A 17,448-nucleotide genomic window follows, 5' to 3' on the forward strand; every position below is an offset into this window, starting at 1 on the left:
TTGTGATGTCACTGACCTCCCCTCAGCCGAGGGTGTGCGTACATATGGGACGTCCCAGGGAAGCCCTGTGTCAGGGGTAAGCCTGGGAAGATCTCCAGACGTCACAATAACACTGCCTGGTCTTTTTATAGCACTGAAGAGTGCATCGTGTACGCCGCGCGATTACTACGTCTTATCCTCGGGTCGGCTAACACCTGAAAAACGTCACTTGAGAAGTGCATTATGTAATACGAAATGTTTTGGACACATACATAGATATGCCATGTGTTATAAGTAGGGCTGGGCAAATTAACGCGTTAACGCGGGCGATTAATTTTTAAACGCATTAAAAATATTTAACGCAAATAACGCAGCGTCCGTTTTTATATCCATTTTTGCTTAGCGTCACATGATCATCACGACACAAGAGAACGCGCTGTATGCCAATGTCCTGTGTGTGTGTGTGTGTGTGTGTGTGTGTCAGTGTCCTGTCTGTGTGGATGCGTCTCATGTCAGCTACACACACGACGCACAGACACACTCGACGCATAGATAGACTCGCGTCAGATTCCTGCTCACATCGAGTTCTCTTTTGCTCTTGAACAAACAATAACAACAACACAGAGAATTTTGAGTATTCTCATATTAGGAGTCTTAAATTAGTTAATATAAAATAACATCTTAAATTAACTTAAAGAGTTGTGAGGAAATGAGATGCGCGGGACAGCGTGAGATCCGCGGCTGTTCTTAAAGTGACAGCAGCACTGATGATGCCTGTCATTAATGTTCATCAAAGAACAACGGGAACAGAGAAAAGTGTAGCTTTAATGATGATTCATCTATATTTCATTTATTATTTATGCAGTTAAGAAAGGTGTTTGATAACTATTACATTTCTGTATAACAGGGAAGGCCATGGGTAAATATAATATTTATTATTTTGGGTTTATGTAAAGATTGTTTTAAATTCACTTAAATTAAAAGTTGTTTTTTAAGGCCTAATAAATGTTGAAATTGGGAGCTTTCAGTTTTACTGTAATGTAACTTTATTAATGTTTCATAGAGACATCAGTGATACTGGCCTTCATTCATAAAAACATGACAATACAACACATATTTAAAATATGCTGTCTTTAAATTGTTTATACATTAATTTGGAGAGAAACTGAAATTATTACAATATCAAAATATTAAAAACTTAAAATACTAAAAACTTGCGATTAATCGCGATTAATTACAGAAAAAATGTGATTAATTAGTTAATTTTTTTTATCGATGCCCAGCACACTCTAAAAAAAAGGCTCGTAATCATAGGGGAACCTTTTTTAGTGCTATATAGCACCAATTTTGGTGCTTCAGTGGTTCTTCAGAGGTGCTATATAGCACCTTAGTCAAAGAACCGGTGAAGAACCTCTGAAGAACCACTGAAGAACCACTGAAGCACCAAAATTGGTGCTATATAGCACTAAAAAAGGTTCCCCTATGATTACGAGCCAAGAACCATTTTTGGTGCCATATAGAACCTTTTTTTTTAAGAGTGTAGTTATAAGACATGCAAGTCCTCAAAATAAGCAGCCAATGGGTTTGCTGCTGTCCTCAATAAAGCACTGTAATCCAGCGGATCGAGTCGAGTGGATGCAAAGATCTGCTGATTCAGCTTCTCTTTAATCTGACCCCAGGATGCTGGATCGCTGGGAAAGAGGAGGCCATGCAGTGATAACTTCCCAGTTAACCAACAATGATGCAACATTCCTAGAGAATATCATATTCTTGGATATTAGAGATGCACCGATACAGTGTTCATTTTGACAGAAAATTTTGATTTAGTTTTAGTCATAGTCTTTTGACTAAAATGCCATTTTGTTTTAGTCATATTTTAGTCACCTGAATTGTTTTAGTTTTAGTCTAGTTTTAGTCGACTAAATATCATACGATTTTAGTCGACTAAATCTACAGTACATTTAGTCTCCTAAAATCGAATGAGTTTAGTTAAATTGTAATACATTAAAGCTACACTATGTAACTTTTCCGTTCACTAGAGGTCGCCTGTTCAAAACAAAGGCGTAGTTTGATGACGGCACGTTTGAGCGCAGAATCTCGGGACATGTGGTCTTCACCTCACAGCCGGTGGAAAACAGTCAGGAAAGGACTAGGGCAGAAATCATGTTCATGGATGCGATTATTAACATTACTGTAGTGAAGCAGAGCAGGACCGAGTGTTGTGGAGCTGAGCAAGGCCGCAGGAGCGATTGAAGAGCGGGACTGTTATTATGGCATAGTCGCCGGCGGGACTTTTATTATGACACGGTTGCCGGCGGCACTTCCTCTTCTCCAGTGCTGAGTGTGAGGTAACGCAGCTCTGTTTATCGTATTAGATATATCTGAGTGTGTTGAAAAGGAAGTTATGACGTTCGCTCGGCGGCTGCTATGACACTTGTTCACACTGCAGTGAGAGTAAAGTGTTTCACTGAATAAAACCGGAGACCGAGGGTGACGCAGATATGACGCAATCGACAGGCCACGCCCTCACACGCATAGCTCACACGTCCCGGTTCCTTGGTTAAAATAGCAATTTTCTCACGATTTACAAATAGTTGAAAACATTTGGGATATTCTAAGTACTCAACTGAACAAAATATATAACACTGGCCTAGTGGTTTCTGGATATTTTACTGCAAAAATCCTACATAGTTCACCTTTAAGCATTTAAGCCTTACATAACTGACTGTCACTTGAACTGACATTTTGACATCATTTTGTTTTTGACTTTAAAAATACACGAAAGAGCTCAATTCACTTTTTTGTTTGTTTTTTAAAAACATCTCGTTTTTATAACTTTGTATTTCTGTTTTAGTCAGTAGGCCATATCATGTTAAACTAAAGCTTCAAATAAGTGTTTTTTTATTTTATTTCAGTTAACATTTATTTAATTTCAAGTAATGAAGATTTTTTTAATGGTTTTAGTGAACTCTTATAACCCTGATACTTTATTGAATATGTGTCAAATACTGGTCTTTCCTCCTGACTATGAATTAAATGGGAATTCAATTAAATACAGTTTATTGTGTAACAAAAAACGAATATATAATGCGTGACTTTTAATGATAAACAAGCTTGAAATACACCGGGACTCTTATTTTGAAATGTCTGATGACTAAAACTTGACTAAAACGAAAAACAATTCAGGTGACTAAAATATGACTAAAACTAAATGGCATTTTAGTCAAAAGACTATGACTAAAACTAAATCAAAATGTGCTGTCTAAATGAACACTGCGCTCCACTCCTCGCTCACTGATGTCAGAAACACCGCTCCGAGGAAATTTGCGGCTAAAGTATTTAAGTAAGCTCTGAAATATCACAAAAGTTCTGGTTATAACATACATTAAATGAAAAAATAAATAAACAATAGGAGATAGTTTCAACGTGGTTGGAACACTAGAGTGCAAATATAGTTTCCTACGACATGCTAAGCTTCTTAGGCTTTATCAGCATTAACAGTTAAACATCATTGCTGCTCTTGCAGTGCAAATTTTGCTTTGAAAGATGAAGTCACTACATTACAGATTTCTGCTCCTTCAAAATCAGATAAGCAGATAAGCTCTGTAAGATTACATTAGTTTGAATGCATTAGAGAGAGCGATTGTGTGTGTGAAGAAGTGCACCTGATCATATTCAGTGTGTAGAAGCTACAAAAGAATACCTTGAACTATAACATCCCTCCGTCATCATAACCTTTACATTCTTTCTGATTAGAGTGATCCATCTGAATCAAGCTAGCTAAATGTGTTTTGACGTTCTGGCTCAGAATGCAGTTATATTATGGGCTGTTGGCATGAATTGTACTCGTGATGGAGAGGTGGTGGAGCGCTCTCAGAGCGAGTGAAAACCACAACGCTCTGACTTTTAAAAAATATGCTCCTCACTCTGTTCAAAATCACGCCGCTCCACACCGCTCACACACCGCTCACACACTCTGGCACCGATCCACCGGCCAGGGATCGTAATCGGACGGTTTTCCGAATGATCAGCCCAGATCGGTGACCGGCTGGTCAGTCTCATGTCTTACCGATTCTGAGCCGTTTTTTGTTGCCCAGGCAATAACGTCAGCTGCACATTCTCACTCTCTTCTCTTGGTCGGTGAACACACACACACACACACACACCCGCCTCCTCTCACTCACTCGTCTCATTCGCTCTGGTTAAGTAGTGCTTGTATTGTGCATAATTTTGCTAATTCCCGCAGGTTTTTGAGCTCACACCAAAAGCGCGGTACCTCTGATCTATAGAAGTGGAAAACACAGACAGAATCCAGTCCAGAATTTACTGTATAACGCGAAATGTCATTGAATGTCAAATTTTGGATACATAAATCAAAAGTTGGCACATCGCAATATGGACGAGCGTCTGTGAATATTAACCCACAAGAAGACTATATGAATATGAATCCTGCGTGAATGAATGGCGCGGACACGTGGTTTCATTCCACACACACACACACACACACACACACACACACACACACACACACACACACACACACACACACACACACACACACACACACACACACACACACACACACACACTGATGAACATGTGACGCTCGCGGTGTTATTATGGTGACATGAACTTCATCTCCAGAGCTGCTCTGAGTCACTTCATGAGCATTTTATTTTAATTAAAAATACATTAACGTTTTATGCCTTCATTTGATTACCAGAAAAACACAAATACACAACACAGAATTTGTTAAAAAATAAAAATTCATAGGGCCCTATTATTGTAAGCAAATCAATAGATGATGTTACTTTTTTATTAATTCAATTAATTAGACATGTTTTTGATTAAATCATTCAAATGGAATCCAGAAAATTGAAATGGGAAAAAATGGAATTTGGGGAAAAATGAAACGGATTTCATAGGGCCCTAAATTCTCAAACAGCTTGTGAGTCACAAATACCAAAATGAGTGTGTTACTGCGCTTAAACGCTCAAACACACACAACATTAGTGAGCATTCGGTTAAAGAAAATCACTCTCTGCTCTTGACTGAGTCACTTTTGCAACTAAGAATTAATCTGTATTTAATTATTTACATCGAAGACTATCCATCTGTTGTTTGAAATGTGTTTATTAGTTTTTTTTATGAATGTTGCATTTAATGTCTCTATTGGATATAAGGCCTAGTGTCATTCTGGCTCTGCTTCAGTGTTGTCAAGTCCAAACTGTTGAAGAAGCCACTGTTATCTCATAAGGTTCCCTGTTTCCTAGCATGCAATGACGTTTAAAGGCACACAGAGAGAGCGAGAGCTGGTCATGGAGGAGTGTAAAGCCGTCTCTGGTGTGCAGCGTCTGTGTGTGTGTGTGTGTGTTATTTGTTATCTAGTGTGGCACACGCTCCGGGGACGGCTCTCGGGGAGCTTTGGCAGACAGCATGCAGTAAATATCGCAGTGTGAAACGAACCATTATAAAGCTACTACAATAGTGCAGATGCAACTAATGGGTGGCATGTGGCTCTATGAGTGATTCCTAAACTGATGAACAGAGACATTTTACAGTTACGCAGTCCTGATCACTATGTACAGAATGAGTCACACAAGGCATTGCATATTAATAGTCGTAATATTTTAGCAGGCTGAAACACAGACGAATCGCTGCAAGAGCAACTGGACCATTTCAATGCACTCGCATAAGATTTCTAGACTTAAATGTGCAGTGTGTAAATATTCTAGTGGTGAGGTTGCGAACTGCAACAGCTCACCCCTCCCCTTCGAAGCAGATAGAGAAGCTACGGTGGCTGACACAGGACAAATATGTCTTCGTCTGAGAGAGCAGAGAATAGCTAGCGCTCTGTAGAGAAGTTTGTCCCTTTAGGGCTACTGTAAAAACATGGCGGCACAAAATGGCGGCTTCACTGTAAGGGACCTGCGGTGTGTGTAGATAGAAATGCCTCATTCTAAGGTAATAAAAACATAACGGTTCATTATGTAAGGTCGATATACTCCACTGAAAACACAGTTACTAGGGATGCACCAAATGTTCGGCAACTGAAATCATTCGGTTAAGTGAAAAAAGGCAGAATAAGTGAAAAGACAGAATAAATCATTTTTGCTGCGCGCACCCTCGCACTCGTGCCGACGCGTCAAGTATAAACAAGGCTTAAAGAAGGCTTTAAAGTGTCGGAGAAAGACGCAGAAATGGCCGTTTGCAGACACGGTTCTGCTGAATTGTCTAAGCACGAGCAGCCTCAGCTGATACTGTAATAATATATTGGCAAATGCTCCAGTGCATATTTGTGTGTGTAGAACGTCAGATGTCTCCATTACAGCGTAAAAAAGCTGTTGATCTCTTGTACGCGATGGCCAATGTGTGTTAAGTTAGTCAGACTCCACTCACTGCTCTGAGTTTATTCAGTGCTGAGTTATACAGGCTCGCAAAACCTCTCATGAACAAACAAACAACATTTGATTATGATTTGATTATGAGACCTGTAGGCATAATAGGCCAAAGATAAGATAAGATGGCCAAATAAAAATATTTTTATTTTACTTTCTAACTGTGCGTTCACACCGCCGCCGGCGAGAGCGTCAAACTTCGCTCTGGCCGCCCTGCCATCGACGCTGTAGAAAGATTCGTGGACGCGCTGCCGCTCTGACGTAGATCGAATGCTTGGTCTTTTTTTAAACTGCATTTAAAGGAGCTGCAAAGCAAACACTCATGTTGATCGGCGTTTGTGCTGACTGACCACAGGTAGGGTATAACCGTATAATATAACCTCATGAAATCATTTGAATGTGAAAGTTAAAAAAAGCAGATCGATGGAAAGAACTTATCAATTATAGTTACATGTTTGCTAACGAAATAAACCAATTAAAAGCAATTTGTGTGGTGTATAAATAATGTTGCGTATCTTCTTATCAAACCCGCTGCACCAGCAATGATCAACCTCTCCTCTATTTTGCTTGGGAACTAATGTGGTCGGAACCAAAGTTTACAGCACTGCGTTCTCTGGAATCCTCTCAAGCGGAGCACTTCTACATTCCCATTGGTTGCCGCCGAACCGCGTCATAGCTCATTAACATAAAGTTGACTTGATTCCAACTCTCCTCGACGCCCAAATCGTCCAAGACGCGCCGCGCCGCTCTCGCCGGAGCTCGCCGCCGGGCTCCCATTGAGAATTAATGACTTCCGGCCACTTTGACGCTCTCGCCGGCGGCGGTGTGAACGCACAGTAAGTTATATTGTGATTTGTTTGTATAATGTTAAAAATGTTAAATAAATATTTTAAAATTTTAGTTTTGTAATTTATTTTAAAAGCAAGACAAAATAGTAAAAAAGTAAATCTATGTAATGGTGAAAAAAATGGCAAAATAAATGAAATAAATAGAAAAACCGTGTTCGGTTTTCGGCTTCGGCCAAGTGTTTTATTATTATTCGGCTTCAGCCAAGAATTTTCATTTCGATGCATCCCTAATAGTTACGTTTATTATATTGCATTTCTGTCAATAGATCCTCATAAATACTACACAACCAGGGGTTTTCAAACTGAGGTCCTCCAGAAGGTTCCAAGGGGTCCACAGAAAATTTAGAGAATTTAGAGACAAAGCAAATATGGAAAAAGTCTTCTGAACATTCAAACGGTTTCATTACTAAATGTTTGTCTCTTTTCTTGCCATATACGTACTTTCCAGAACTGTATGTGTTTGCTTTGTACCTGTTTTTGCTTTTCTCACTACAGTCACTGGGATTGTATAAGGCAGTTTTCTGAACGCGGTATGCAAGCTGCCTACAGACATTTCATGTGAAAGTTGCTTATACAAATAATGATTAGTTGAAAATGTTTTTCTTCAGGTTTATACATCCAACATTAAGTATATCCAATTTTATAATGTATAGATAGATTTTAGGAAGGGGGTCCCTCATAAAAGGTTCATAATATTTGGGGGTCCTTGGTATCATAAAGTTTGCAAACCCCTGTCATAAACAGTAAGTCCATTACTGAGCGTCTCAAACACACTCCAAGCTCAGCGCTGGTTGATCCTTCATTATTTTGCATGCATTGCTTTTTGCGGTAATTGATTTTCCCAATTAGTGATGGCACAAAAGCGTATGCAAAGGTCATTCAAAATAGCTTACGCGGCACGTAGACGAGCACAATCATGTGAAACCAAGCGGAATAAGGTGAAGCACGCTGACAAGCCCTGTCCTTTTAAACCCATTCAGAGCCGAGTAGATCAATTCCACTGCCTTCACAACGTAACGCCCACAATTCATCTGATGGCATGGAACTGCCTCAATATTTCCTGAAAAGTACCTGGGAGAAAAAAAACAGCTTTTCATCATCCACGAAACGCAGAGAAGCAGGGGAGCGGTTCAATAAGAGTTAAACGCCAACATGAAAAGTGTGCGTGTTTCCAAAAGAAAGACTGGGATTATGTGATTTTGGGCTTATCAGACAGCCGTGATAAAATGTTTCAAATTCTTTCATTGTCCGCAGACGTTCAGTGTGCTCTCCATTATTCAGCCACAGAACGCCAGTAAAATCCCTCCCTCTACAAAACCACATTCATTTTAGGCACATGATGCATGTGATATCTCATATTATGAGGATAGTCCAGCCTCTTAGGTGGAAATAACTTAACATCTAGCAAAGCATAAAATAAAATTAATAAATTAATAAAAATACAATATTAGTATAGTGCTAATACAATATATACAATATAGTGCTTTTATGTATGTATATATTATAAATAATGATTTAATGCATTAATTTTGAATAACTTGCATGTTAGAAACAATATTTCCCGTTACTTGTGTATTTCTGCCAGCAATAATCGTTTCAAACGAACCCACAGCAAAATGAACAGTAGTGTGTGTTTCGTTACTGAATGAATCAGTGTTTTAGAATGAATCAGTTGAATGAATGATTCAATGACTCACTAAAAGACAATCGGTGCGTCCCAATTCGCATACTATTCATCCTAAATAGCATTCGAAATAGAATTAGTGCGTCCCAAATCTTAGTATGTTGAAATGAGTATACCAAAGATGGGCTACTGTTTCCGACACACACTCTAACGGCTAATATTACCCACAACCCATTGCGAGTTGGACGAGGATTTGATTGGAACTACAAACACGGATAAAAAAAAAAGTGTTAAAAACTACAAACATGGCAGATGTGTGAGTCCGAGAGGTTTAGATTAAGGGGTTTGAGTGAATAATTATCAGAATCTAACTTGACGAAAACATATTTATTTAATATTATCCACATTATATTTCACCTGCAGCAGCATTGAGAACTTTTGTACAGATACGTTTGGCCATTAACTTTTAAATGCATCATTATCTTAAACTGCAAACACATGAGGAGAGTCTCCGCGTTAAAGACCCACGACTGGCAGATCAACGTGCGTCTACATTTCTCTCCGATACTGTAGGAAATTAAACTGAATGTGGATTTGAACTGTGACGATGATTGACAAGGCAGTTTAAACGGTGACAGGACAGATGTAACTAAAGTGACAGAGTCTGTTAAAGATGATGAAGTAGTAAGCTTGCATACTCATGCTACACACTCAAAAGTATCTACTTTTTCTTCCCAAAAAGAGTACATACTATTAGGTCGCAGTGTAAGTAGGCGAATTGGGATGCATCATATGATTTATTTTGTGCCTGAACGAATCACTAAATAATGATTCAAATATTGCGCTGCAAACATCAATGCAGACAAATGAGCATGGTAAAAGCGGGATAATCCACGGATGGCTGTGCATCAAACAATTTTACGACATGGAGGCGTAGAACTGCCCTACGTGAAACTTCTGCGAAGTGCATTAAAATCGTTTAATTCACAGCTAGCCGTGGATTATCCCGCTTATACCATGCTCATTTGCCTGCATTAACAACTTAAAGCTGTTATTGATGTTTGCAGCGCAATATTTAAAACGATGACTGGAAGGGTAGAGTTTACAGTGATTAACTGACTTCAAACTACCTGTGCATTTCATTGCATTGCACACCTTCCAGCCAATCAGAATCGAGTATTCAGACAGGCCATGGCATAATATAATATAATCAATCTGGTTGGGAAGACACTCGACGCTTCTATTGGTGATTCAAGGAAAACTTGCTCAAACTGACTTGTCTGTTTTGCAAACAGAAGCCAATGAAGCTTGTCATTGTTCAGTTTCTGAATGTTTGCATTCTCTTGGCGTGCTCTGCTTGTGACGTACGTTCGTGTTTGCTTCTCATTGCTTAAAACAACATTATAAGTCCATTTCTATCACATAAAATTCAAATGGGGCAGTGAATGTAAAGAGCTGAAGTTCACTCATATGTTTGCTGTGTTGCTCTTACCAGCAGGGAGCTTTGACAAGACTTGACCTGACAAATGCATTAACCGCAACTGATGTATTACTAATCTGTTGAAAATACCCAACTGCACAGAAAATGTTTGGTTTTCACATTGAACTTCACTGGAAATAGACACTGACGTGTTCTGCGCTGCCTTAGGGAAGACGAGTGAGATGAGAGATCTGTCTTAAGGCTATAAAACACAAGCTTAAAGAAGCATGTTCCTGATCTGAACTCAACCCCGTCCTCTCTGAATGCAGAAACACCAGCTGAACAGCATCACTGGACCATTGATCTCCTCTGAAATAACAGGCATGGTGTAGGTGGAAGTGAAAAACTAGGTAAAAGTTTGACGTTTAAAGCAGCAAACGTACACACACACACACACCCACACAAAGCACCGGTTGTATGCTTTCAGTTCTCACAGAACAATGCTGTCTTGCTGTAGGGTGGGGAAGAAATCATATGCTGCTTTCGCAATGCTGTAATTTGATCATAGCGAAGACAAATGCAAATGACATGACTGTTTTCCTTCCAAATATTTAGGAAGCATTGTTGGTACATGAACTAAACAAACGCTAAAGGTCTGTTTAATGTCATTTGTCATGTGCTAGTGCTGCTTTTATGACGCCCCTGTTTAAGTTGTGACTTAAGGAAACTAAAGTGTGACACTCCTCCATGAAACTAGAAACACGGACCTCCGTCGGGCCGAATCCCTGTTCATGTGCCACACTAACGCTCATTTATCACCATCGTAAAGCAGCATGTCAGAGCGATGCCATTATAGAGCCTTAGAGAGAAGCAAGACATTATACCCAAAGCCTGCCGCTGTCAAGTCTGATTCATTGTGCCGCTGCTTTTGCTCTGTTTTGTTTTTCAGGCTTTCCACATCAGGGCGATGACACCAGAGCCCGCTGTTCATACTCGGGTGTTGACGGGCTGGTAGGCCTGCGGTCACTAAAAAAAGGCTGTGGTTGCACACAAAAAAGAGCGAAAATAAATGTCACATGACGTTTTTGAAGCAAAGGCCTAATTTCCTGGGCACCATACACTCTCAGTGTGCTGAAATACAATCAAAAAACCATGAAACTAACCTTTATCTCCATACCAAATCTCAGATTGAGATTCATCTTTCATGATTTGTTAAAATAATGGCGTCTGGGAGACTGTAGTGCACGCTGCGACTTTTTTAATGCTTGTGATATGAATAAACAGTGCTTAAACAGTGGTATTCTCAATGGAAATGCGTAGAGTTTACACCTCTATGGAGACTCTAAAAGGCAAGAATGGACATCGCCATATTTGGCTATTCTCATTTGCCCCAATAGCAAAACCAAAAATCCACAATAGCTCTTCTATCACTTTACAAAAGAGGAACAAAATATTGAGAGGCGAAGAGAGAAATTATTAGATTGTATTAGAAACTGAAAACTACACACACAAAAAATTGGTTCTTCAGCGGTTCTTTGGGGTGGTTGAGGTGCTATATAGCACCACTTCCGTACAAAGAATCTGTTAAGCCCCTGTAAAGTTCTTTCTCTAACTCTCTCTTAGTGTCTTAGTTTAGTTGGGGAAAGGATTAAAAAACAACATTAAAATACAACGCATTTCCTGAAGATAACATGTTTCTCAACAATTTGCCTCCAAGTCTCCCCTATAAGGAAATATTCCAGGGCCCCCACACAAGACTTTTTGACCTCAGTAAAGCATATAAGTGATTCAAAACATCTTTTTCCATTTTAGTAAATTCCCATTAACAGCAAACATACGAGAGTGGAGAAACCTAAGGAGGGGAATGGGGTTGCTCTATGGTTCTACATAGCACCATTTGACTGCTGTATAGGTGTTATATAGCACTTAAACTCCTATGATTACACGCCAATTAACCACTTTTAATGCTATTTAGCACCATTTTCTTTAGAGTGTAAGGTAAGAACACACCATGTATAAGCTTATAAATGCACACAATACCCAAGCCATGGCTCACCATCAGCACCTTTGCTCTCACTACACTGACACCCAGTGATATTTAGTTAAAGATTAAAGACAAATCTACAGGCAAACATGTGGAAACTCAGTGTTTTGGTGTGTAAAACAGGCTCGAACTACCAACTACTACTGTCATGAAACACAAATACACATACAGTAGTGGCCAAACGTGATGTTCAGAGGGGATATATGACACTACAAGTTCGATTAAACCATCAAAATATGAGGAAAATATTTCAGATGAGGGAAGAACGAAACACTAAACTTGGTTATGGTGTTTATCCGACAAAATCATTTGGCAAAAGAAGGCAAAGTACAGCTACAGCTTTTATTTTACTCTGCAAAAAAGGCACAGAAAAACAAAAATCTGACATTGACTACAACCATAATCAGTTTTTAAAGGGATAGTTCATCCAAAAATGAAAATTACTCCATGATTTACTCACCCTGCATATGACATTCTTCTTTCAGACGAACACAATCAGAGTTATATTAAAAATGTCCTGGCTAATCCAAGCTTTATAATGGCAGTGAATGGAGGATGAAATTTGAAGCCCAAAAAAGTGCATCCATCCATTATAAAAGTGCTCCACACGGCTCCGGGGGGTTAATAAAGGCCTTCTGAAGCGAAGCGACAGGTAAAATATCAAGCTTCCTCCAGACCGCCTTCTATATTCAACTTACAAAGAAAGTGTAACGCCTCTCCCAGTTGAAAACTTCATCCTACAAACAGGCAGTCCAGCCGTCAAGTGATTGTTTTCGTACACAAATGCATGGCTTGAACTATTCCTTTAAGAGACATTAATTCCTCACCCTCATGTCGTTCCAAACCAGTAAGACCTTCGTTTATCTTCAGAACACAAATGAAGATATGAAATCAGAGAGGTTTCTGAACACCACATAGGCAGCAAAGTCATTACAACTTTCAAGGCCCAGAAAGACATCCTTAAAATAGTCCAACCTTAATGTAATGAAGCGACGAGAATACTTTTTGTGTGCAAAAATAACGACTTTATTCAACAATCTCTTCTGTCATTCTCCTATGCTATTCACAGTAAACACAGTGCAGCACTTCCAGGTTCTACGTCAGAACGCCGGCTCACCATTGGCTGACGTTGTTCATGCGTGTGATGCTGACACAGAAGCTGGCCAATAATGAGCCGGCGTTCTGGCGTAGAACCTGGAAGTGCTGCACTGTGTTTACTGTGAATAGCATAGGAGAATGACAGAAGAGATTGTTGAATAAAGTCGTTATTTTTGCACACAAAAAGTATTCTCGTCGCTTCATTACATTAAGGTTGGACTATTTTAAGGATGTCTTTTAGAGCTGCAACTAACAATTATTTTTTCTGTCGACTAATCTAACGATTATTTTTTCGATTAGTCGACTAATCTAACGATTATTTTTCCGGATTAATCTTATGATTCTTTTTTACTGATTATTGTATTTCAAAGAGGTTAGTGAATTTGTATATTATTTTAACATGAAATCAATGAATGATGACAATATTAATTGTATTTCAGGAAGGGTAGTGTACATAGTATGCCATTTTATAATGAAATATATGAACACAAGAAGCTTTTTAAACATAATATAAAATGATACTATTCATCATAAAATGTATACAGAGTAGGCCTAATTAGGAAAAGTTGTTTACTATAGTAGGTGAGTATGATTTACTTATTGATTTGTGTCATTAGTAAACGAAAATGCACTTGTATTTATCTGAAAAAGGTTCACATACAGGAGCTTTCAGCATAGTTTTAATGTATAACTAGTCGTCTATTTTGAAGATACATGTGCATAAACAACGACTTAAGCTGCCAGAAGTTTTTGCCCAAACTTCAAAGACACATTTAAATGATGAAAGCTAGAGGCATATCTTAACTTTAATGTTACTTTAATCATGGAAACTACCTATATACAGCATGTTATTATGCATATGTGTTTGGGACAGAGGGGAACCGGGTCGCATTAACAGGAGATATATGCAGCCCATAATAAATAAAAGCACGAGACGTACTGGGGTCGGAGAAGAACCCCGGAAAATGTGACCGTCTGTTGCAATACACGCGCCACGGTTCAGCTGCGCGAGAGAACACTGGCAGCAGGGTTGCCAGGTTTACACAACAAAACCCACCCATTCGTTACTCAAAACTAGCCCAAAACAAGCCCAATCGCGTTTCGGGGAGGTTCTCTGGTAAACATCGCGTTCGGGGGGTTAAATATGTGGGGGGGGGGTTTCAGGGCTGCCGGCTAAAATTCTCATTCCTGGGGCTAAATATCACATAGTTGGGATCGCTTCAACCCGCGGACATGAGACACAGCCCGCGGCAACAGTGTAGAAGTGGCCCAATTCCGCGGGAAAAACGGGACTTGGCAACACTGATTGGCAGTGTGAAAGCTCCCGCTCTCCACGCGCACAAGCTTCTGCTCTGCCACCGCGCGCAGTGTGAAACCGGCGTTACAGAGCGAACAAAGCACAGTTTTACTCGGCTTCTGTTTAAAGTACTCCCACACTTTTGAATGTAGCGGTCTGGCTTTATATGATAAATGATCATTTTCACTATGCCCAGGAGCAGAAGCTGCCATTATTCTAGATCTTCTGTTCCATTCTAGAACGTAAATAATGTACGACGCATTTCACGCACGTCGTTGCAGCCCTAATGTCTTTACTACCTTTCTGGGCCTTGAAAGTTGTAATGACGTTCCTGCCTATGTGGGGTTCAGAAACCTCTCTGATTTCATATCTTCATTTGTGTTCTGAAGACGTAGAACCTGGAAGTGCAGCACTGAGTTTACTGTGAATAGCATAAGAGAATGACGTGGAAGAGTCGAAACTGTTGAATAAAGTTGTTATTTTGGTTTTGTTGTTTGCACAAAAAGTATTCTCGTCGCTTCATTACATTAAGGTTGAACCACTGGAGTCTTACGAGGTGAGGAATTTTCATTTTGGGGTGAACTAACCCTTTACTATTTAGCTGGTTCTCTAATATTTCTTGTTTTTGCACATCATTTCTTTGTATGACAGCCTGACCAAACATTATTTCACTGCGTTATCACAAACAAAACAACTGTGCAATACGCTTACAAAACCTTTAACTATTTTTTATAATATTTAAATAAAGGGTGAAGATGCCAATTTTCCTAGGCCGGACATCAGTGTTGGCCACCACATTACACTAGCCGTCCCGTTTCCTTCTGCAAGACATTTTTCCCCACTCACCATATCCAGGAATGCCTTCGAAACGGGAAATTGTTGACGTGCATCATTTTTTTCTCCCTTCCTGTGTAACTGCGGCCGGTCTTCATTTAAGCGAAGGTGTGGTTCGTGTTGGCTTCTCTCTCTCAGAAATAAATAACTCTTACGCCGGCCTTGGGATAGCCATTATACACCCTGCTTACATGTCTCCACTCCAAGCATCTCAGAAACAAGAAGTCCGCCTGGAGATTACATCCTCTTAGCGTGTGCTATTCCATAGAAGAGTCCTGAGAAGACGCTCCATCCGTTTATAAATGTTGTGCGTAAATCAAATTTTAAGGCAACAAAATGGCAAGCATGTCACACGGAAAAATGGTTAAGGGGTTGTTCCATAGTAGTAAAGCAGAAATAACAAGCAAAGAGCAGACCGAGGGTCCTTCCGCTGCCGTTTGTGTGGGATTTGAAACTCGCTGTGGTACATCCTCATTGTGAATTCTCGACATTAATGACCGTTTGAGGAAAAGACTTCATTTGGGCATCGGAGATGCTTCCCAAAGGAAACCCGGAGACGCATGTCCCTTCTCCGAAATATTCCATGGAGAGACGGGTCCGATTCGTTCCGATGGGCTTGGAAATGTTGCTTCACCCCCCTCCCCAAAAAAAAAGAGTAAGTCAAACGCTGCTATTGATCCTCTTAGCTGTGATTAATTCAGTGGTGTTTGCTGAAGGAATGGGTGGAGTAGCCGTAGAGGATGAGATGGAGCGAGACGAGCCGAAGAAGAGAAAACACACCGAGTGTCACCTCCGCATTCCTGTGTCTTCCCGTCTCAGCCGCCTGATCCGGGCTCTCATCAGCTTTGGCAGGCGGTGACAGCGATCATGGTGCAGTGAAAGCAGCACGTGCTAAACCTCTAGCTCTTCCTCACCCGAGGGTTTCTCTGTCTCTCTCCGTCTCCCTCGCTCTCTTCCCAGTACAGCAGTTTCCCGGCTCTTTTCGCTCCCTGCCGCTCTGCTGCAGCGCCGGCTCTGGGCTGAACAGGGTGTGTGTGTGTGTGTGTGTGTTTGGGAAAGACTGTGTGACTCGTTGTCTGTGTGTGAGCGTCAAGGGGCCCCACAAGGGAAACTCTGACCGGCCGACGACGCACAAGGCTAAATAAAGCACACGCATGACAGCTGGAAGAGCCTGTTTCTGCAGCGCGGAATTAAAGCGGATGATAATATCTCAAAGGTCAGGAGCAATGACAATGATATGACAACAAAACAGAAGAGTTAAGATATAGCTGTAACATAGCCCATAAGGTACGAGAACAAAAACACAGTGTTTGAATTAGAAACGCCTCACGGGAAAGAAAAATCATAAAGGAGTTTCTCCTCGATGGAACTGATCCTGCATGTTTCTCCTATATAGAAATCAGATTTCCCATCAAATTCAAATGATATGAGCTGCTATAAACATTTTCGTTTCGATAACTGATTCATTTGCGTGTATTTTAGCAGAATTGTGTCGTCGCTCGTGACCCTCGGGGTGCCCCGATGTGCCCGGCTGATGCCATTTTAGGACAAAGAGAAAATTGCAGACAACAGACAACTTTGCAGTGATGCCTGTCTTAAAGAATTATGCATGTTGTACCTTCAATTTTTCTTCTTGTTCAATTTTCCCCTTCATATAACCAGGAAAAAGAGTCAAATCATTCCCTGTGACATAATTCAATTCCACCTCTAAATCTGACTGATGTTTTATGCAGGGTCTAACACTGTGTAATACCTGCTCATAAATCAGAAATATCATTCAGGATGGAGATGTTAGGAATTACTAAATAGTTACTGAGAGGATGCTTTAAATGCGACTAACATGATTTGAATAGTTACTGAGCTTGGCTTGGCTTGCTCAGTTTGGGACACAACTAAATATCCAAAT

The 17,448-nt window shown here is 40.1% G+C and overlaps 1 protein-coding gene across 4 annotated transcripts in view; it reads right to left on the minus strand.

The window, feature by feature from the left end:
- LOC307118638 (3',5'-cyclic-AMP phosphodiesterase 4D-like) overlaps nt 1-17,448 on the minus strand; it is a 444,553-nt gene that overhangs the window by 124,819 nt on the left and 302,286 nt on the right. The window contains exon 1 of one of the 4 annotated variants that reach the window (XM_079804332.1): nt 15,555-16,633. The exons of 2 other annotated variants lie outside the window; for them this stretch is intronic. In XM_079804332.1, the coding sequence (XP_079660458.1) occupies nt 15,555-15,640 (86 nt within the window). In that variant the 5' untranslated portion in view covers nt 15,641-16,633. Of the gene's footprint in view, nt 1-15,554; nt 16,634-17,448 lie in introns of those variants that run through there. One more of the 4 variants, XM_079804334.1, reaches the window with a different exon arrangement.

The sequence above is a fragment of the Gobio gobio genome (assembly GCF_949357685.1).
Source record: "Gobio gobio genome assembly, chromosome: 22".
Taxonomy (NCBI): domain Eukaryota; kingdom Metazoa; phylum Chordata; class Actinopteri; order Cypriniformes; family Gobionidae; genus Gobio; species Gobio gobio.